At 44.9% G+C, this 22741-nt stretch overlaps 2 protein-coding genes across 2 annotated transcripts; one reads left to right on the forward strand and one right to left on the reverse strand.

Annotated features, from left to right (window-relative positions):
- Positions 1-1158: 1158 nt before the first annotated feature.
- LOC125344636 (testis-specific Y-encoded protein 9-like) lies at positions 1159-5890 on the reverse strand. The gene is made up of 7 exons (XM_048337070.1): positions 5761-5890; positions 5005-5219; positions 4369-4446; positions 4134-4245; positions 3899-4044; positions 3708-3776; positions 1159-1209 (listed from the first exon to the last, which is right to left on the reverse strand). Exons 1-7 carry the CDS (start codon positions 5888-5890, stop codon positions 1159-1161), a joined length of 801 nt encoding a protein of 266 aa, XP_048193027.1.
- A 6713-nt stretch (positions 5891-12603) lies between these two features.
- LOC125344637 (testis-specific Y-encoded protein 9-like) lies at positions 12604-17465 on the forward strand. The gene is made up of 7 exons (XM_048337071.1): positions 12604-12610; positions 13397-13611; positions 14170-14247; positions 14370-14481; positions 14571-14716; positions 14839-14907; positions 17415-17465. The coding sequence occupies exons 1-7, from the start codon at positions 12604-12606 to the stop codon at positions 17463-17465; spliced, it is 678 nt and encodes a 225-aa protein (XP_048193028.1).
- Positions 17466-22741: the final 5276 nt, after the last annotated feature.

Here is a 22741-nt window from a genome sequence, read left to right on the forward strand (position 1 = left end):
AAAGCAGAAGTATTTATAAATTGGAATATCTCTGGGAAAATGTGTAGAAATCACTTAACAGAAAGAGAATAAGGAGTGAAAGTATACAGGAAACTATCCATGTTTGAGTAATCTATACTAGGAACAAATTTAAATCACATGCTAATCCCATGATCCAAAAAGCAAGAAAGCCAGTGAAGGAGGGCAGGGATTCCCCTTAGGTCCAGGAATTTTTGTAAGTTATGAAACAAATGCCAGAGGCCTTTATACTGTGTCATGGGTGGTGTTAATTTCCTGTGACCATATTCAACAGCCACAGGTGTTGTAGGCAGAAAGGCAGGAGCCATTGACCACACAGAAAAACAACTGAAGCCGAATATAAAGGAGCTGTTGAAGACCATGAACAGGACACGCAGCAGAAAGAATGACAAAAAGACCATACCAATGAGCAGCCTTAGGAGACCAAGCTGGAACAATCAAGGTGTTATGTATGAAAATCCTTGAACGGAACTCAGCGAGTGAATGCCCAGCTTACGAGTGCCTAAGGATGTCTACTGATAAGGCTGGCATCCAAGTCCCCATTGCACCTGAAGCACACGGAGGCCACCATGTTGGGAATTACTGGTGTGTGGGCCCTGGATAGAACAAAATGTATACTTCAGGATGCAGGAGACAAGGAAGATGAGGTGTCTCCAAAGATTGCAAGATGAGATCAGGCCATTATAACAAAAACATGGAAACAAAAACTTGTGTGGGTCTTACTGGCCCCTACCATATGCAGTATGTGTAGTGATGAAGGTTCTGTTAGCAAAGCAGATAAGGAAGAGCCACAACAAACCCTCATTAAGAGCATATATTGGATGCACATGTGTCCTATGGGGCGAATTGCAAGGACAAATAGTACGCTTAGCCAGAATACGTTACGAATTCACACCAGTTCAACAAAGCAAGGTGGTCAAGTCTGGGGGTCTCATTGCCCACTGCTAGTGTCAACTGCAATACATGAGTTCCTAAGTATGTTGGCTATAATAAACATTTAAAAATGTGTGACCAGGTTATGTCTCTGTGGCACAGTGTGACCCTAGGCTAATTTCACAGTATCCTTGTATTACCCACAGGATAAATATGTCCAGCCATGATGTAGGAGCAGAACACACTTTGCGCCCCTGTGCAGAGCCATCACAGGAAGTCCTGGTAAGCATGTGGAGTCATAGGGGATTCATTTTCTTCCTAAGGCCAACAGAGAGTATATTAGAGATGTCTCTGTATCTGAATAAGAGCCAAAGCCGAAGAGCACTAGAGGGGGAAGGGTACTGTTCCCGACCATCCCGCCATACTCCTGACATACTATCCTTCCTCTGAAGAGTACTTGCAGACTCTCTTATAGCATCTGTGAGTAGGGAAATCTCCTTGGCCATCCTCACTGGCTCGCAAAACCTCAGGGAATGAGTGAATTTTGTACAGGGTCACATCTAGAGGTTAATGCTGCATCCAAGCATGCAGGTTTTCTCAGAATAACTAGGAAAATTTGCTTCCTAGCCAGCCTGGAAAGCAGAATATTAGGTCCATCACTCCAGGACAATGATTCTACATTTACCGTTTGGCACAGTTACAAACTTCCAGAGATTAGTGATGCCTAGAGAATCAGCTCTTTGTCATGGACAACAAGTGTTTCCCCAAGAGTGCATTGAAAGGTCATTTGGTTTGGTAGGGAATGTGATCCTACTATCACTACTTCCTTCACCTTGTAGTTTGTTTCTGGTATTATTCTACAGTTTCTTCTGGGAGTATGAGAATGTAGACACCATGTACCTATAGCATTTTATACCATCGATACAATCTTCACAAGTTCTCTTGGCAGCACTCATGGAGACTGAAATTCTGATCTCGTGTCTCTCTGTGAATCACCACTAATGAGGTTGGTGTTCATACCTTAACAGTTGGGGTAGCGGATCTAAAGCATCCCCTGATCTGAACCCCCATCTGAGATCACCAGGGTGCCACAGCACTACTAAGGTAGGGAAGAAAACAGAAAAAGGAATGAAACAGTGAGGTGGGGAAGAACCCAGAGGTGGAACATGACCAGCCTGTTGATCTCAGAAACAGGACGTATCAGGCCATATGACAGAAGAATAGATATGAGCACAGGGACACTGTAATGTAACATGGTTGGCATGAGGAAGCATGGCCAGCTTGAGTAAGGAGACTGGTATTGGGAAAGAGACAAACACAAACCTTTATAGACTTACTCTTTATTGCCATTACACCCATACTGCCTGTTCCCCTATCCACTCTTGCCTGTCTCACCTAGGTCCTTCTTACTCCTCACAGGTATACAAGGCATTGTTTGCAGTTCTTACTTATTTCTGAAATGATAATACAAATCTTCATTGAAGATCTGTATAACTCCAGAGGCTGTTGATGCCATGAAGGAAACAGGGACAGTGTTCTATGTAGCCCTGAAATGTTTCAGGACGTACATGTGTATTTCAGACAGTAGAGAGAATGGAGAGTGGGGAAGGAGGCTAAGCTTCTGGACCATACTATCCAACTATGGAAGAACCTCTACAGACAACATTGAGGTGGAGCAATTGGTATAACTTTACATAAGCAATATTGATTTTAGGTTCAAGTGCAATAGGTGGAATTTGGGGCCTAGCCTGAAATGTCTCTCCAATCTCAACAACCTCCACCCTCCTTAACTACTGTCACCACCCTTGCCAATTTCTTTCGTAAAAGGGGAAAAAAGTGTGTTCTAATGCTGAGCTTCAGCTGAAGATATGTCTCCCTCCTCTCATTAAACTGTAGAGGCAGACTCTCCAACTGACGTTTAGAAACGATCATTGCAAACTCACAAACAGAACCGAGTTGTTTATTTTCCCATTCAAATCCTACATATATTTGCACAGATTCAGACAAATGTGACCGTGTGGATTTGTCCTGAATTACCAATTCACATTTCATCACCTGTCTGGCCCTCTGCATCATGTCTTAGTACCTGAAGTGAGTTCCAGGGTTTTTCTGTGTTGACCTAGCTTGTCTCCTAATTCTAAAGTAGTGCTTGTGATGAACACATGTCCCAATGAATTTAGGCAAAGTTTGATGCTCCATCATCTTCCAGCCAAAGTCCAGAATTTCCCTAAGGAACACGAAAAATACATATTCATTACAAGTATATAATATAAAGTTGTTTTAATACTTCTGGATGCTGGTTAAGACACACTAATTCCCTTCTAAGTCTAGATCTTCTGATCTCAAGTCTCCAGTCCATGAGGTAAAGTCCATTCTCTATCACCCCTTCCCCACTATCATGTCGAGGATTACACAGGAAAGCTCACAAGTCATGATTTACCACAAGCAAAATTATTCAGACACAATGGTGGAAATAAATTTGGGAGAGCCAAAACTTAGGAGATGGGAGGAGGGTAAGAAATGGGTTTATCTCTCTTGGAACTCCGAGAAGGACAGGGTATTAAAGATTCAGCTTGGCATCTATCTGAGTGTCTCTGTACGTTACCCATGCTTCAGCAGAATTAGTTCAGCCTTCACCAGTTTTGCACAGCTGTCCTTCCAATTTGTTGTCTCTTCCAGAGGCCCTGGAGGAACTGCGTTTGGCCATCCTCTTTTAGTCACAAGCCTCAAATGTACAGGTGTGAAGTTAGCATTTAGGTACCTGACAAGATGGACAGCATGTACTAGCTACCCACCTATATATCCTCCCTCTTTACCCCCTCTTCAGGTGCTTTCATCATCTTGTAGTAGTACAATGGATTGAGCCACAGGTCTTTTCTGATGATCTGGTAAAGTAAGTAGGTAAGGTAAGTAGGTAAGGCAATTAGCTCAAGGTTCACACCCAGCACTCAGAAAGCCAGTGAACCAACCAACGTCACAGATGGCTTGCTTTGGCCTTTTGTAGTACCTCAGTGATCCTGTTTGAGCCTGCAAAATTGTGGTCTGTAAACCAGTTGAAGAAGTTTGGGCTCTTGTTGTGGTTTCTGTGACTGTCAGCTTCAATTTTATAATCCTGACGCCACTGAATGGGAGTGGAATGGCACAACCTATACCCTGCTAGAAGACATGATAAGAGAATCCAAGACCTGTTGGCCATTATCAATTCACAAACTCCAAAAAACACACTGTGAGCAAATTCTTACCAGTGATATCAACGAGGAATTCCTTAACAACCACTGCATTCTGGAAATATGGGTTATTTCTAAAGTAAAAGGTGATTTTGCAGGATCTCTTGGGATGCCTGAGTTCTTGTACCTACCAGAAGAAAAGGTAGAAAGCTAAAAGCCCTTTCCAGTTAACCAGCCTAGTTCCTGTTTGGAAGTGAGTTCTGTTCGTGACACTGTATAGCCCACCAAGATAAATGCCTTGGGTACTCACTTCCAAATTGATCATGTAGCTAAGCATGTCTTCATCTTGGTCACTGATCATTGCTGACAGCTGGGGATGGTTCACAAACTGCCTGGGTCAAGGAGCCTTCAGATGCTGTGGATGTGCTAGGTTTAACCACTGGCATTGAAAGCAGCAAGTGATGTGTGAGGCTAGTGTCTTCCTAGGTACTCCAATCTCCATCTTATTCTAGGCCAAGGAATATCCTAAATAATAAGGTAAGCTTAGGATTTGCAAATTGAAGACGACCTGAAGTGAGCTCTGTTGTATTCTATTCTCTGAGTGATGGGGGCCAGATTTTACAATCTCTTTGTCTAAATGTCTTCTTTCCCACCTCTTACTGACCGTGGCATAACTCACACCCCTTTCCCATAGCACCATTACAAAACTCTTCTCCAATTAGCAGCCTATGTGGCAACTTCCTTGTGCTACTCATTGTTTCTATGACTCATTGTCCCTACAACTCCTGCCTACACCAATGTGTAGCCTAGATTATCCATAGTCCTCTTCTCTATGGCCCCTAGCAGTGTGATGTTCCAGATCCTGTGCATGCAAATGCCTCATAAACGGTCCACTACTGGAAAACACAGGCTGCAAGGCAGTAACAAGTAAGATGCCTAAGGATACAGTTTGGGCCCAGAAGCCAGGGATGCCCTGGATGTTGCTGCTTCTGGAATCCAGGAGAGTCTTTTGCCTCTTGCTCAGATTCTGTTTTAGGCGTTCATGAGCCTTGGTGGCTTGGTTATTCACTGGTCCCAGATCTAACTGAAGAGCCTGCAATTCCTTCAGTGGTGGTTGCTGAGAAATAGGTTTACCGTTGGCTAACCATTGCTTCCTCCGTGCTTGTGATACAAATTGTCTGAAAGGTGCCTCTAAATCACCCCCACCAGCTTTTTTGTCTCCTACTCAGCCATTGTATTCTCCTGCTGCACCGGCCCCACAGCCTTGCTGTCCAACAGTGCCAGCACAGCCGACTCTCCAGTGCTCCATGTAGTCTCCACGTGGCCTGTACCTTTCACAGGGATCCTTAGCCTGGCCCAACTGGACCTCCATGAGCAGCACGCAGGTTCTCAGAAGGCATTAGCAATGCAGCAGTTTTCCGTGCATTCCCATTCCCGAGGGCAACCTCTCCTCTACCCGTGGGACTTGCCCACTCTCCTTCCCTTCTGCCTATTCTGCCTCCTTTTCCAGTGCCCTTGCTTCTCCCTCCCTGTGTGCCATCCCGGGAAACCATCTCCCCTCCCCGTGAGCCATTGTTCTGCTTACCTCCCTCTCTTCCACCCCAAGAGTCTACTCCCCTTTTCTCTTAGCACATGACCCCCACCCCCCCTCATCCTGGCATGGTCACTTCCCTCTTGGCCTGCTCTGCCCCCCTACCCCTACCTTGGGTGCCAAGGGCTTTCTCTTCTTGCCTGTCACGAGCTTTTGCCCCCTGTCCTCCTCTATCCTCTTGGCTAGGCTCCTCCTCCCCGCACACTCGGCTCACTCCCCCTCCTCCATTCCCAGTGCCCATATTCTCTCACAGCTGGCCCGCCGCCTCCCCACAGGAAGCGCCCCCTAGATTACCTCTTCCGCATGTGGAGGAGTCCCACATTCCTGTCTACTCGCCATGTAGTCCTGCTCGTCCTCACCCCAAGCTTGCTCCTGCAGAGATCCACAAAGCAGCTTGGCCTCGGGGAACCGCCCAACCACGGACTGTGCTGGAGGCGGGACAAGCGCCCTGCACCGGAAAGCAATTAGCTACTTCCGCCTGGGTCGGGCTCCCAGCCAAGACACGGATGGCACCTAGTTCCGCGTCATTCCTCCAGAGGCAGGAGTTGAAGGGGTGCCAGGTGCGGTGGGTCCACCTGTAATCCTAGCTACCCCGGAAGCCTGGCCCGGATGGCGGGCGATTGAAGCCCGGCGGGAAAGCAAAGTCTGCTCCTGAGACCATCGGCAGTAAACGACTCCCAAAACACCCCTAGGTAACCAGCTTTGATCCAAAGACCGCGGAGACACCCCTGGGACCTGGGTTCAATCCCCATGGTAGACGCAGTAAAGAGAAAAATCAATAGCAGGCAAAGAAAAGAAAGTGGAGGAAAGAGGAAGAAAGAGTGGGCACGAGACGTGGGAACACTGACCCGGGGGAGAAACCTGGAGCAGACTAAAGATTGGAATTTACTTAATAGTGCGGATACATTGTTACTTCTTAGTTGGGTGACTGCATCCCGGTTGTATAACCATACATTATCAAAACCTGAATGAAGGGCCTAACTCAGCATCATTGATACTCAGGGCAAAGCCTTGTGTGTTAAGGGCACCTATTATCCTGTGACATACAGACTCATTCCAGATCCCTAGTACAAGGCCAGGAAATCTGTCAGCCAATCTCTCCCTCCCTGTCTCCCTTCTTCTCTCTCTCCTTTCCTCCCTCTCTCTCTCCTTCTTTCTCTCTCTTGCTGCCGCTCTCTCTCTCTCCGTCTCTCTCTCCCTCCCGCTTCCCTCTCTTTCTCTATCCCTCTCTCCCCCTTTTTCTCCCCCTTGACAATTAAATCATTTCTTCACACTGCCATATTGTAAACAAATCGAAAAACATAGGCGAATAGTAGTCCTTGCATTCTACTCAAGACCCAAACTTCATTTGAGATTGGCTCACATTTCAGGCACTGTGTCACCTTGGTCACTTTGAAGGTGTGTTCTCAATTTAGGTCCAGCCTGTCTGGGCTTTTATGGCCCTTACTATACTTTCCCTGTGGCTGCAGATGACTGGTACATTTCCAATGAGTTGACAGAATAGATAACCACTACTTTCCTCGGTTAATTGAAATATTTTTACCCACATCTATTACCCTCAAGTAGAAAGAAAGGAAACCAAAATATTCTAAAGTCCACTGTGATGTAAATACATAATGAAACTGATTTATATTTTTAATGACTAAGAAAGAGACACATGCCAATTGACAAGCAAGGGTTATTAAACATCCATGAAGAAATTTAAACTCTTGCGGCACTGGCAGCAGAGCACTACCACTGCCCTGGCAAAGTCCCCGGTTCTCCACTCACCTCCAGTGCTCATTGGTGACTAGGAGAGGAAACCTTCAGCCCACAGGCAGCAGACAGACGCAGTCTGCGGAAAAGTACAACAATCCAGAGAAAACATTTTTGCCCCTCATGTCATTGTGACTGATTTCAGTTCCCTAGGTATTGTTTATATATTTATTGGAACTAGGAAGGGAAGGGGAGCATCAAAATGGAGACACAAAGAAACGATGAACAAACACCACAGCAGTCATTACAAAATTATATGCTATAACTCTATGTACCACTCATGTGAGATGGGGAATGGGGAGTGGGGATGGTTGGGAAAAAATGAGGAAGAGGTAATAATTTTATAAGAAATGTACTCCCTGCCTTACATGTGAAACTGTAACCCCTTTGCACATCACTTGGACAATAAATAAGTTAGTAAATAAAAATAGATTAATTTTTTTCTCAGTCTGGGATCTGAACTCAGTGCAGGGTGCAGTCTCTGAGCTTTTGTGTGCAGGGCTATTATTCTTGCCAATGTGTTATTTATTAACTTTTTTACTTGAACATTAGACCAAAGGGCCTTGTGGACATTTCTGCCTCAGCTGGCTTCAAGACATAATCGTCAGACCTCAGGTTCCTGAGTAGCTAGGATTACAGGAATGAGCTACCTACCCCAGCTAAAGTATTAAAACAGTTTAATAATTTTCTCTCTATCCATCTTGTTTCTCCTTCTGTATATTTGTGCTGGTGTTGTTGCATGAGCTCAGGTCCTATGTTTGGATTCTCACACTTTGGGTTCTAAAGCAAGTATTGTGTAACCCACGGCCTGTGGCTCACATAATGCTAGAGATCAGCAGAACACTGTTGTCAAAGGAACAGTAATATGGACAGTAACACAGAGCATCACAGATATTGGGGACTTTGTCTCACAGTGGAACATGTGACCAGGGCACTCAGGTAAAGTGTCTTCTCTGGGACTTACTGCATGGAGCCCCCAGTTCTGAGGGTGGCAGTTGGGTCTCCGTAAGTGGTGCTTCTGGCCGTAGAGCATCAGATGACTCTTCATTCTGTACAGGTAGCTGCTCAGGTAAGAAGCTAGAAAGCTGCCCCAGAAAAACCCTCTCAGGATGGGCCTGAATTGAACTAGAGCAGCGCTTCTGGGCCAAGAGCCAGGTATCCAGCCGGGTGTCTGCCTAGGTAAGATTCCCAGGTAGGTCTCCATGAGCCCTCAGATGTTAGCAAACATCAGTCTCCTTCCCAGAACCAGGATGACAGCTCCATCTTCAGCATGACCAGGTACCTGTCCAGGTTGCTGCTCATTTTGCTGACCATAAGAAACAGCATTGTGATAGGTAATCTGGAGTATGGGTAGGGCAATTAAGCCTCCCAATGAGGAAATCTGTGCCTGTGACCAGACAAGGACTCCAGGGATGGATGGTTCCCAGGATCCCAGCCAGAGTGTGGGTTCTGGGACATAGACTGGGTATTGGCCATGCAGGTTCATCAACTGGATCTACTGCAAAAAGCCAGCTTTTGTTGTCTGTGGAGAACATCATGGGGTGCAGAGGAAACCAGATGGCCCCATGCTCAACCACAAAAACTAGCTGGTGACCCAGTGCCAAAAACACACACAACTTGTGCAAAAAATAAGTAAAATCTTAGGTCCATGGGCACCCATGTCCTACGAGCTCTTTCAGGAGTCTTGTGTATGAATGCTAGCACACTGTTGTGCACCAGGAGGCCCACATCGATAAGCAGGCTCAGGAACACCAAGAATACATATGGACAATAGAAGGACCACATGCACCAAGAAATGCATGTGAGTCAGGAGGAACATACAAACACTGAGGCTCACATGAACTAGGACATACCTGCCCACCAGAGGTCTAAATCATGCCAGCAGTCTCTCTTGGACAAGGATCGGAATGCACAGCTATATTGGCATATGTCAGATGATATGCAGAGGCACCAATAGGCTGATGTGTACTAGAAGGTACTTCATTTCAGGAAATGCATGCATAATAGTAGTTTCACTGAGTACCTATGACACCTTTACAGCGGAAGGCTCATGCACATCAGCAGGTGCACATGCATTAGGAGGCTCATATACACCAGCAGAGACAACTCCAGTGGGCATGCACAACAAGTGTCCTCCATGCATCAGACACACAGGATGAGGAAGTTTTTGTGCACAAAGAGGACCATAGCAAAGCTGGTGGATGCACACAAGAAGCCCTCCCCTGCTATCCAAAGCACACATGGAGGAGGCTAACATGAACCATCTGGTGGACATGACTGAATGCCCTGAATTACCAGCAGAATTACCAGAATCCCTGTAGAGGACATATACCACAAGGCACATATACATCAGCATACCAGTCTGGGCAGCCTAAGTTGCCGAATCCACACAAAACATGGACCATGCACCATAGGAATACGAAGGAAGCAAAACTGTTTATAGGCCAGGAGTATGTGGTACAGAATCCATAGGACCTGATGCCACTGGCCTCTGTCCCCCAGATTCACGGAACAATATGGGGATCAGCATGACTCTGAGTACCTCAATTTTCAGCACAGAAAGTTAACTGGACTGCCCTAAATAACAACACACAAGCACAATAAAAAACAAAATATCAGATGCATGCCCACCAGAATTGGAAAGCACATTTGCAGCAGCATGCCTGCACAAAGGAGCAGGTGTACAGAGAATAGCATTCACACACACAATCCAAGGTACTTGTGCACCAGAAAGCAAACTAATGGACACAAGGAGGACCTCGAGTCACATTTAACAGCCAACACGTGGACACGTGCAGGAGCAGACACTTACAAACAACATGAACTAGAACACCGTTGAACAGCTGAGGGTCACGTTTACCAAACACATACTGGCAGGGGTACATGCTCCAAGAATCTCATGTGCACCAATAGGTTAAGCTGAATGAATAGGTGTATGCACACCAGAGGGCCTTTGCATTCCATTAGATGCATGGAATTTAGTTGGCACATGCACAGCAGTTGCCCACGTGCTTCAGTGGGCACACACGCACCAGAAATTTCTCACACACTGTCAAGTGCACATACTGCATAAGGCAAAAGAACTCTAGGTGGTGCATGATTAAAGTAGGATCGTATATACCAAAAGCATACGAACAAATGGAAGCAGCTGGCCTGTGAGGATGCACGACCCTGCCTATGTGTTTCAACAGGCCCCCATGCACAATGGCAGGGGTACACTTAGAAAGAAAGCCAACATACTGTAGTCCAAGCCTGTGGAGTGTAGGATGTGCAGGATTCTTTGCCCTGCAGTACTGGGTAGGCTTGGCCTCCACCCTGTGGACACATATGGCACAGGAAGTGTGCCGCATATATCGAAGGCTTCTGCACAAAACATGAACAGGACTGCCCTAATACCAGCTAACTGTCCCCCCTCCATGCACACGGACTAAAGGAATATAAATAAATGAAAATTAGATGAAAACCCACACTCAAACAAAAAGTTAAACTATCATGTGCATGAACACCAGCAAGCTATGTACACCATGAGGCCCACAAACAACAGCATGCCTTCTTGCACACAGAGGCCCATGACATGAGGATATACACGTGAATGTGTACAAGAAGGCCCACATGCACTAGGAGGCCAATCCTTACGCAAAGATGCATAAATAGGTGCATGTGCAGCATTCTGTACATGCACACCAGCATGGACCAAAGTAGGGCGCAAATTCTAGCAGTAACACCTGTAAGTTTATATAGAGCACCATGCACAACAATAGGTGTACATGATTCAAAAAGAGTATTTACAGAAACTGGTTACAGAGTGCTTACAGAAACTTGGAATTCAACTCCAGAGCACAAATGATTTAGTGCTTGAATCAAACATGAAGCCCTCTTTCCTTTGTGTCTCTTTCTTAGTCATTAAAAATATAAATCAGTTTCATTATGTATTTACCTCACAGTGGACTTTAGAATATTTTGGTTTCCTTTCTTTCTACTTGAGGGTAATAGATATGGATAAAAATATTTCAATTAACCGAGGAAAGTAGTGGTTATCTATTCTGTCAACTCATTGGAAATGTACCAGTCATCTGCAGCCACAGGGAAAGTATAGTAAGGGCCATAAAAGCCCAGACAGGCTGGACCTAAATTGAGAACACACCTTCAAAGTGACCAAAGTGACACAGTGCCTGAAATGTGAGCCAATCTCAAATGAATTTTGGGTCTTGAGTAGAATGCAAGGACTACTATTCGCCTATGTTTTTAATTTGTTTACAATATGGCAGTGTGAAGAAATGATTTAGTTGTCAAAGGGTAGAAAGGGGGGGAGAGAGGGCTAGAGAAAGAGAGGGAAGGGTTAGGGAGAGAGTGAAGGAGGGAGAGACAGCGGCGGGGAGAGAGAGAAGGAAGGAGAGAGAGGGAGGAAAGGAGAGACAGAGAGGAAAGGAGACAGGGAGGCAGAGATTGGCTGAGATATTTCCTGGCCTTGTACTTGGGATCTGGAATGAGTCTGTATGTCACAGGATAATAGGTGCCCTTAACACACAAGGCTTTGCCCTGAGTATCAATGATGCTGAGTTAGGCCCTTCATTCAGGTTTTGATAATGTATGGTTATACAACCGGGATGCAGTCACCCAACTAAGAAGTAACAATGTATCCGCACTATTAAGTAAATTCCAATCTGTAGTCTGCTCCAGGTTTCTCCCCCGGGTCAGTGTTTCCACGTCTCGTGCCACTCTTTCTTCCCCTTCCCTCCACTCCTTTTCTTTCCCTGCCGTTGATTTTTCTCTTTCCTGCGTCTGTCCAGGGGCTTGAACCCAGGGTCCAGGGGTGTCCCCGCGGTCTTTGGATCAAAGCTGGTCACCTCGGGTGTTTTGGGAGTTGTTTACTGCCGATGGTCTCAGGAGCAGACTTTGCTTTCCCGCCTGGCTTCAATCGCCCGCCATCTGGGCCAGGCTTCCGGAGTGGCTAGGATTACAGGCGGACCCACCGCACCTGGCACCCCTTCAACTTCCGCCTCTGGAGGAATGACGCGGAACTAGGTGCCATCCCTCTCTTGGCTGGGAGCCCGACCCAGGCGGAAGTAGCTAATTGCTTTCCGGTGCAGGGCGATTGTCCCTACTCCAGCACAGTCCGTGGTTGGGCGGTTCCCCGAGGCCGAGCTGCTTTGTGGGTCTCTGCAGGAGCAAGCTTGGGGTGAGGACGAGCAGGACGACATGGCGAGTAGACAGGAATGTGGGACTCCTCCACCTGCGGAAGAGGTAATCTAGGGGGCGCTTCCTGTGGGGAGGCGGCGGGCCAGCGGTGAGAGAATATTGGCAATGGGAACGGAGGAGGGGGAGGGAGCCGAGTTCCGGGGAGGGGAGACCTAGCCTAGAGGATAGAGGAGGACAGGGGGACAAAAGCTCGTGGCAGGCAAGAAGAGAAAGGCCTTGGCACCCAGGGTAGTGGTAGGAGGGCAGAGCAGGCCAAGAGGGAAGTGACCATGCCAGGATGATGGGGGATGGGGGGCATGTGCTACGAGAGAAGGGGAGTAGGCTCGTGGTGTGGAAAAGAGGGAGGTAAGCAGAACAATGGCTCACGGGGAGGGGAGATGGTTTCCCGGGATGGCACACAGGGAGGGAGAAGCAAGGGCAGTGGAAAAGGAGGCAGAATAGGCAGAAGGGAAGGAGAGTGGGCAAGTCCCACGGGTAGAGGAGAGGTTGCCCTCGGGAATGGGAAAGCACAGACTGCGCGGGAAGACAATGCACGGCAAACTGCTGCATTGCTAACGCCTTCTGAGAACTTGCTTGCTGCTCATGGAGGTCCAGTTGGGCCAGGCTAAGGATCCCTGTGAAAGGTACAGGCCACGTGGAGACTACATGGAGCACTGGAGAGTCGGCTGTGCTGCCACTGTTGGGCAGCAAGGCTGTGGGGCCGGTGCAGCAGGAGAATAAAATGGCTGAGTAGGAGACAAAAAAGCTGGTGGGGGTGATTTAGAGGCACCTTTCAGACAATTTGTATCACAAGCACGGAGGAAGCAATGGTTAGCCAACGGTAAACCCATTTCTCAACAGCCACCACTGAAGGAATTGCAGGCTCTTCAGTTAGATCTGGGACCAGTGAATAACCAAGCAACCAAGGCTCATGAACGCCTAAAACAGAATCTGAGCAAGAGGCAAAAGACTCTCCTGGATTCCAGAAGCAGCAACATCCGGGGCATCCCTGGCTTCTGGGCCCAAACTGTATCCTTAGGCATCTTACTTGTTACTGCCTTGCAGCCTGTGTTTTCGAGTAGTGGACCTTTTATGAGGCATTTGCATGCACAGGATCTGGATCATCACACTGCTAGGGTCCCTAGAGATGAGGACTATGGATAATCTAGGCTACAGATTGGTATAGGCAGGAGTTGTAGTTACAATGAGTCATAGAAAGTATGAGTAGCACAAGGAAGTTGCCACATAGGCTGCTAATTGGAGAAGAGTTTTGTAATGGTGCTATTGGAAAGGGGTTTGAGTTACGCCACGGTCAGTAAGAGGTGGGTAAGAAGACATTTAGACAAAGAGATTGTAAAATCTGGACCCCATCACTCAGAGAACAGAATACAATAGAGCTCAGTTCAGGTCGTCTTCAATTTGCAAATCCTAAGCTTACCTTATTATTTAGGATATTCCTTGGCCTAGAATAAGATGGAGATTGGAGTACCTAGGAAGACACTAGCCTCACACATCACTTGCTGCTTTCAATGCCAGTGGTTATACCTAGCACATCCACAGCATCTGAAGGCTCCTTGACCCAGGCAGTTTGTGAACCATCCCCAGCTGTCAGCAATGATCAGTGACCAAGATGAAGACATGCTTAGCTACATGATCAATTTGGAAGTGAGTACCCAAGGCATTTATCTTGGTGGGCTATACAGTGTCACGAACAGAACTCACTTCCAAACAGGAAATTGCCGGTTACTTGTAAAGGGCTTTTAGCTTTCTACCTTTTCTTCTGGTAGGTACAAGAACTCAGGCATCCCAAGAGATCCTGCAAAATCACCTTTTACTTCAGAAATAGCCCATACTTCCAGAATGCAGTGGTTGTTAAGGAATTACTCGTTGATATCACTGGTAAGAATTTGCTCACAGTGTGTTTTTTGGAGTTTGTGAATTGATAATGGCCAACAGGTCTTGGATTCTTTTATCATGTCTTCTTGCAGGGTATAGGTTGTGCCATTCCACTCCCATTCAGTGGCGTCCGGATTATAAAATTGAAGCTGACAGTCACAGAAACCACAACAAGAGCCCAAACTTCTTCAACTGGTTTACAGACCACAATTTTGCAGGCTCAAACAGGATCACTGAGGTACTACAAAAGGCCAAAGCAAGCCATCTGTGACGTTGGTTGGTTCACTGGCTTGCTGAGTGCTGAGTGTGAACCTTGAGCTAATTGCCTTACCTACTTACCTTACCTACTTACTTTACCAGATCATCAGAAAAGACCTGTGGCTCAATCCATTGTACTACTACAAGATGATGAAAGCACATGAAGAGGGGGTAAAGAGGAAGGATATATAGGTGGGTAGCTAGTACATGCTGTCCATCTTGTCAGGTACCTAAATGCTAACTTCACACCTGTACATTTGAGGCTTGTGACTAAAAGAGGTTAGCCAAACGCAGTTCCTCCAGGGCCTCTGGAAGAGACAACAAATTGGAAGGACAGCTGTACAAAAGTGATTAAGGCCGAATAATTCTGCTGAAGCATGGGTAACGTACAGAGACACTCAGATAGATGCCAAGCTGAATCTTTAATACCCTGTCCTTCTCAGAGTTCCAAGAGAGGTAAACCCATTTCTTACCCTCCTCCCATCTCCTAAGTTTTGGCTCTCCCAAATTTATTTCCTCCATTGTCTCTGAATAATTTTGCTTGTGGTAAATCATGACTTGTGAGATTTCTTGTGTAATCCTCGATATGATAGTGGGGAAGGGGTGAGAGAATGGACTTTACCTCATGGACTGGAGACTTGATATCAGAAGATCTAGACTTAGAAGGGAATTAGTGTGTCTTAACCAGCATCCAGAAGTATCAAAACAACTTTATATTATATACTTGTAATGAATATGTATTTTTCGTGTTCCTCAGGGTAATTCTGGACTTTGACTGGAAGATGATGGACCATCAAACTTTGCCTAAATTCATTGGGACATGTGTTCATCACAAGCACTATTTTAGAATTAGGAGACAAGCTAGGTCAACACAGAAAAACCCTGGAACTCACTTCAGGTACTAAGACAGGATGCAGAGGGCCAGACAGGTGATAAAATGTGAATTGATAATTCAGGACAAATCCACACGGTCATATGTATTTGACTCTGTGCAAATATATGTAGGATTTGAATGGGAAAATAAACAACTCGGTTCTGTTTGTGAGTTTGCAATGATTGTTTCTAAAAGTCAGTTGGACAGTCTGCCTCTACAGTTTAATGAGAGGAGGGAGACATATCTCCAGCTGAAGCTCAGCATTAGAACACACTTTTTTCCCCTTTTAGGAAAGAATTGGCAAGGTTTTTGACAGTAGTTAAGGAGGGTGGAGGTTGTTGAGATTGGAGAGACATTTCAGGCTAGGCCTCAAATTCCACCTATTGCACTTGAACCTAAAATCAACATTGCTTATGTGAAGTTATACCAATTGCTCCACCTCAATGTTATCTGTAGAGGTTCTCCCATAGTTGCATAGTATGGACCCGAAGATTAGCCTACTTCCCCACTCTCCAACCTCTCTACTGTCTGAAATACACATGTATGTCCTGAAACATTTCAGGGCTACATAGAGCACTGTCCCTGTTTCCTTCATGGCATCAACAGCCTCTGGAGTTATACAGATCTTCAATGAAGATTTGTATTATCATTTCAGAAATAAGTAAGAACTGCAAACAATGCCTTGTATACCTGTGAGGAGTAAGAATGACCTAGGTGAGACAGGCAAGAGTGGATAGGGGAACAGGCAGTATGGGTGTAATGGCAATAAAGAGTAAGTCTATAAAGGTTTGTGTTTGTCTCTTTCCCAATACCAGTCTCCTTACTCAAGCTGGCCATGCTTCCTCATGCCAACCATGTTACATTACAGTGTCCCTGTGCTCATATCTATTCTTCTGTCATATGGCCTGATACGTCCTGTTTCTGAGATCAACAGCCTGGTCATGTTCCACCTCTGGGTTCTTCCCCACCTCACTGTTTCATTCCTTTTTCTGTTTTCTTCCCTACTTTAGTAGTGCTGTGGCACCCTGGTGATCTCAGATGGGTGTTCAGATCAGGGGATGATTAAGATCCAGTACCCCAACTGTTAAGATATGAACACAAACCTCATTAGTGATGATTCACAGAGAGACCCGAGATCAGAATTTCAGTCTCCATGAGTGCTGCCAAGAGAACTTGTGAAGATTGTATCGATGGTATAAAATGCTATAGGTACACGGTGTCTACATTCTCATACTCTCAGAAGAAACTGTAGAATAATACCACAAACAAACTACAAGGTGAAGGAAGTAGTGATAGTAGGATCACATTCCCTACCAAACCAAATGACCTTTCAAAGCACACTTTGTGGCTGGGGAAACACTTGTTGTCCATGACAAAGAGCTGATTCTCTAGGCATCACTAATCTCTGGAAGTTTGTAACGGTGGCAAAATGTAAATGTAGAATCATTGTCCTGGAGTGATGGACCTAATATTCTGCTTTCCAGGCTGGCAAGGAAGCAAAAGAAAATTTTCCTAGTTATTCTGAGAAAACCTGCATGCTTGGATGCAGCATTAACCTCTAGATGTGACCCTGTACAAAATTCACTCATTCCCTGAGGTTTTGCGAAGCCAGTGAGGATGGCCAAGGAGATTTCCCTACTCACAGATGCTATAAGAGAGTCTGCAAATACTCTTCAGAGGAAGGATAGTATGTCAGGAGTATGGCGGGATGGTCGGAACAGTACCCTTCCCACTCTATTGCTCTTCGGCTTTGGCTCTTATTCAGATACAGAGACATCTCTAATATACTCTCTGTTGGCCTTAGGAAGAAAATGAATCCCCTATGACTCCAGATGCTTACCAGGACTTCCTGTGATGGCTCTGCACAGGGGCGCAAAGTGTGTTCTGCTCCTACATCATGGCTGGACATATTTATCCTGTGGGTAATACAAGGATACTGTGAAATTAGCCTAGGGTCACACTGTGCCACAGAGACATAACCTGGTCACACATTTTCAAATGTTTATTATAGCCAACATACTTAGGAACTCATGTATTGCAGTTGACACTAGCAGTGGGCAATGTGACCCCCAGACTTGACCACCTTGCTTTGATGAACTGGTGTGAATTCGTTAGGTCTTCTGGCTAAGCGTACTATTTGTCCTTGCAATTCGCCCCATAGGACACATGTGCATCCAATATATGCTCTTAATGAGGGTTTGTTGTGGCTCTTCCTTATCTGCTTTGCTAACAGAACCTTCATCACTACACATACTGCATATGGTAGGGGCCAGTAAGACCCACACAAGTTTTTGTTTCCATGTTTTTGTTATAATGGCCTGATCTCATCTTGCGATTTTTGGAGACACCTCATCTTCCTTGTGTCCTGCATCCTGAAGTATACATTTTGTTCTATCCAGGGCCCACACACCAGTAATTCCCAACATGGTGGCCTCCGTGTGCTTCAGGTGCAATGGGGACTTGGATGCCAGCCTTATCAGTAGACATCCTTAGGCACTCGTAAGCTGGGCATTCACTCGCTGAGTTACGTTCAAGGATTTTCATACATAACACCTTGATTGTTCCAGCTTGGTCTCCTAAGGCTGCTCATTGGTATGGTCTTTTTGTCTTTCTTTCTGCTGCGTGTCCTGTTCATGGGCTCCAACAGCTCCTTTATATTCGGCTTCAGTTGTTTTTCTGTGTGGTCAATGGCTCCTGCCTTTCTGCCTACAACACCTGTGGCTGCTGAATATGGTCACAGGAAATTAACACCACCCAGGACACAGTATAAAGGCCTCTGGCATTTGTTTCATAACTTACAAAAATTCCTGGACCTAAGGGGAATCCCTGCCCTCCTTCACTGGCTTTCTTGCTTTTTGGATCATGGGATTAGCATGTGATTTAAATTTGTTCCTAGTATAGATTACTCAAACATGGATAGTTTCCTGTATACTTTCACTCCTTATTCTCTTTCTGTTAAGTGATTTCTACACATTTTCCCAGAGATATTCCAATTTATAAATACTTTTGCTTTTTGGTTTTAACCTTAGTGCCCTTGTGATATTTCAGATCATCAACATAAACTGAATGTCCATCACAAACATCACAAAAACCAAGCATATTCCCATGCATGTATGCTCTTAAAATAATAGCACGTTCTATCCCAATTTTGCTGATGGTACACCTCAATGCAACAATAGCAATTAGCAGCAGAGTCTTTTCTCTTGTATTGTGCTCTCATTTATCTTAGCGATTTCAGATTCCCATACTAGACATAATATTGCCACATGACTTTATGTAAATCTTAACTATTCTCTGAGTGTGGATGTGTATGGAAAGTTATGGTGAAGATTTTGTGCCATTTATGTGCTTTGGTAATACGCTTCCATGTCTGCAGCATATGGGACGTATTCTGAGCTCAGGTACCAAATGGTGGTTTGCAGATTTTTTGAATATTTGTATGTGTCTTTGACTTTACTGTCAGAATATTTTTCTGTGTCAAAGCACAGTATAGTGTGTAGATTCAACCAGAAGGACACATTTTCATGAGGTGTGTAAACCTCTCTGGTATTACCAGTGTTCTTTATGCGTGTATGACTATGCATGTTTGTGTGTATGAATGAGTGTAACAACCGAGTGATTCCTTGCAACTACAGTAGTGAAGAATGTTATCCAAACACTCATCAAATGTTGCACATGGGCCTGCCACTGCTATTGCCTCATTCTCACTAGACAAGACAAATTTCATCATGAGAGAGAAACAATGTTTCAAGGTTGTAAGTGTCTACAGATTATCTGAATTCATATCTGCAATAACTGGAATAGTCCCCCTCAATCTTTTCAGAATACCAAACATGAATGCAATAACTTAATATTTGTCTGCAAAACCACCTGAGAAAGGTTATATGATGAATGAAAACTCCTTGTCTAGTCAAGAGGAACCAATTATTGTCCTGCTGCTGACTTCAGTCATGTTGTTGAACAGTGGGATGCATAGACCAGGCCATGGTTCATTGTCCTGCTGTTTGTAGGCCTGTGGTGAAAAAGAACATCCTAATGGGATAATGGAGAAGCCATTGGTCAAGATAAGATATTCATGTGGCCTTCAAGGACAAAATATTAGGAGATACATACACAGAAAGAGAGAGAGAGAAAGAGAGAGAGAGGAGATAAATGTGTGTTTCTATGTGGCTAGTCAAGAACTTAAAATCTCCTCATAGGCACATCTCCAGTCACAAATTTCTTTCAGTTAGGCCTAAACTTCTAGTTTCTAACCACTTCCTACTAGTAGAGTACTTTGAGTTATAAATGTATGGAAATACAAATTCATATAGGAAATTGGGCTCTCATGCTTCATCATGAAGGTGAGAGGAAGAGACATGAATTGGTAGGCAAAGGCAGGCACCAGTACTGGTCAACAGGAATAATGAGTAAAGCAAAACAAAGAAGGCCAGTTGAAAAGAAAGAGAAACATGGAATTTGACTTAGAGAGCACAGGGAAGCTGAAAGCAGAAGACAATAAATGCACTAAAACCAAATAGCACATAACAAAGAAGACAACACAAAACAGAAACCAGATGTTCAGCCATAACTATAATTTCTCCCATATAATCATTATCAATAACACCTGGATAACCATCATGCCTTTCATAGTCCAGCTGGACCTACTCAACACCAACCCTACTGTCCCATGAGGCAAAGGCTTGACAAATATCATTTAGCCCTGTCTGATCTTAAATAACTTATCTGTCCTTGCCCCAGAAGTAGGAAGCTTCCTCCAGGCTTTACTTTCACATTCATTAATTTGTCCATAAGCAATTTCTGGGCAATTAATTTGTTTTTGAACATCAGTATATCTACCTGCACCCACCAGCATGTCATAGGATAGAGATATGTTGCTGCGGTTATTGTATTTTGCCACCTTATCAGACCTTTCCATCCATTCTGCAGTCTATAACAAATAATATCCCCCATTGAGGCAAGCCTGAGCAACTGTCTTCCAATCCTCTGGGCACAAAGTCTGGTGAGCTAAACTATCAATCAAGGATAACGTGAAAGGAGCAGTTGCCCCATATTTCGTAGTAGAACTCGTAATTTCTTTCAATTCCTTAAAACGTGGAATACCATACTACCGGTTGCCTTCATTTTCTAAGACAGGAAAAAGTTGGAAATCCCCTCCCTCTTCTCCATTGCAGTCAATATAGCCTTTTGAACTGCAGACATAGGTGGAGGAGTCTGAATTAGGAGCAGTGGGCATTTACCTTCCCCATTTATCACAGGGCTGGGCATGGGGAAGGGTCGGTGCCCTGGAGGGTCTTTGTCGTTGTTACAGAGGGTGTCAAAAGACTAACACCGAATTTTTATACTTCTAACACTCTCACACTCTGTTGGACAGCCCTGTTCCTCTGCCATTGATACACAGAGGGTTTGTTTATTGTTCTTCTCAGACAATAATTTTATAGAAACAATTTCAATCTGGTGATCAGTATCCAGACTCTTTCTAATCATTTTCCAAACAGAAAATGTCAATGTTTTCCTCTAATTTTTATCTTTTTTTTAATTCTTGGCTAATCTTTTGCCATACCCCAAGTCCACTGTTCCCTCCTCCAGTAACCAGGGGCAGAGATTCTGTACAACTTCCTCTAGCCCCTTTGAACTAATTATACAGCTCTTTTTCCTCAGGATGGTCATATGTGCCCTCAGAAACACTCGTGTTTCACACTCATTTTACATCTCCTTCCTTTTTCCTTTTTCTTATTCTTTTTCTCTTTCTATTTCCTTCACTTCAGCCACAACCCCCCCGCCCCGCCCCACCACCACCGCTACTACACTTCTTGGTCCCTTTACCTGCTTGCTTCTCTGTGCGAGAAGTCCTTGCGATGATTTCCTCTGGTCCCTGTTCTGGCAACAGTTGCCCCGCGTCAGCCACAGCTTGAACAAGGATTCCAAGTGGCAAGGGGATTGATGATGAAGGAGACACAGAGAGACTGATGACACAACTCTGTTCATTTCAGCAAACCCTTTAGTTTCATACATCTTCTATATTTCTCATAAGTTTGCATAAGTGTCTTATAGTTTGCAGGTGGTGGGTCTGCTGCACCCTCCATCCAAGCTAGTTTAGGTAGTTGCTGTGGTTTTCAGGTAGGAGTTGGTTGTTCTCTGTAACTGGGTGTTGCTAGTCAGTCTGTCTGGGAACCTTGCTTTCTCCCAGTATGTTTGCAGAGGTGCGTTTTTGGCTTGCTAGGAGCTACTCTGTGCTCTTTATATTATTTTATCTTTTAGAAACTCCTACATCCAGCTAAGCGGCAGATCTGCAGGGGGGCAGGCCTACCTCTTGCTGTGTTTTTCATCCCAATTATGATCTACCAGCTCACCAGTGTAAGACTGCCTGGCAAAATAACTGAATCAACAGCAATAAAGCTGAACACACAATCACAACAGAGGAAGTTGACAGGGGAATGGCTCCAGAGCTGACTCCTGCTCTTCTCCACAAGACTGCAGCAGCAGAGTTTCTTTCCCAGAGTGCTAAGATATCTAGGAAGTTATGACCTCGTTTTCCACTGGGTGACACAAGAGAGCCACAGAAATTAGCAATGCTTTTGCTGTGGTTTATGGTTGTTTTGTCCCTGAGACTCATTTCAGGGTAAGCACCAAAAACAAGCCATAAGGAGAGCTGTGGCTCAAGTGGGAGAGCATTAGCCTTGAGCACAAAAGTTCAGAAACAGCACACAGATGTTGAGTTCAAGCCCCAAGTCTGCCATATGTACACAAAAGAAGATCACAAATAAATATCAGGATGCATTTTAGTGGATAGAAAATGGCATGGTGATTTATACAAATTTATTAACTGCTACTTTATAGAAAATTTCTTTAAACTCAGTGCCTCTGGATAAGCATCTTGATAACTACATCCATTAGGATGCAGTTTGAAATTTTAAACATGTGTGATCTCCAGTTTTTCTAACTGTCTCTAACCAGGACACATACTTACAACAAAATACTCTATCTCCTCCATTAACTTAACAAGTGTAGCCAAGAACCATGAGGAAATGAACAAGGCTGAGAAAAAGCAAATTTTCAAGTATTGTTTGTAAGCATCATAAATACGTGAGTCATATACCACCATTCCACTGTATGAGTCAATGTCTCACA

This window comes from Perognathus longimembris, unplaced genomic scaffold (assembly GCF_023159225.1).
Source record: "Perognathus longimembris pacificus isolate PPM17 unplaced genomic scaffold, ASM2315922v1 HiC_scaffold_175, whole genome shotgun sequence".
Lineage (NCBI taxonomy): Eukaryota > Metazoa > Chordata > Mammalia > Rodentia > Heteromyidae > Perognathus > Perognathus longimembris.

Excerpts from the sequence above, each read along its gene's own strand:
- LOC125344636 (XM_048337070.1), bottom strand. The coding sequence starts at position 5,890 with ATGGGCACTGGGAATGGAGGAGGGGGAGTGAGCCGAGTGTGCGGGGAG. Across the intron at positions 4,447-5,004 it reads CTGGCTTCTGGGCCCAAACT|TTTGTGAACCATCCCCAGCT; the intron begins GTATCCTTAGGC and ends TGACCCAGGCAG. Across the intron at positions 1,210-3,707 it reads TGAAAGCACCTGAAGAGGGG|GAAGAAAATGAATCCCCTAT; the intron begins GTAAAGAGGGAG and ends TGTTGGCCTTAG.
- LOC125344637 (XM_048337071.1), top strand. Across the intron at positions 13,612-14,169 it reads CTGGCTTCTGGGCCCAAACT|TTTGTGAACCATCCCCAGCT; the intron begins GTATCCTTAGGC and ends TGACCCAGGCAG. Across the intron at positions 14,717-14,838 it reads GCTCAAACAGGATCACTGAG|ATCATCAGAAAAGACCTGTG; the intron begins GTACTACAAAAG and ends TTACTTTACCAG.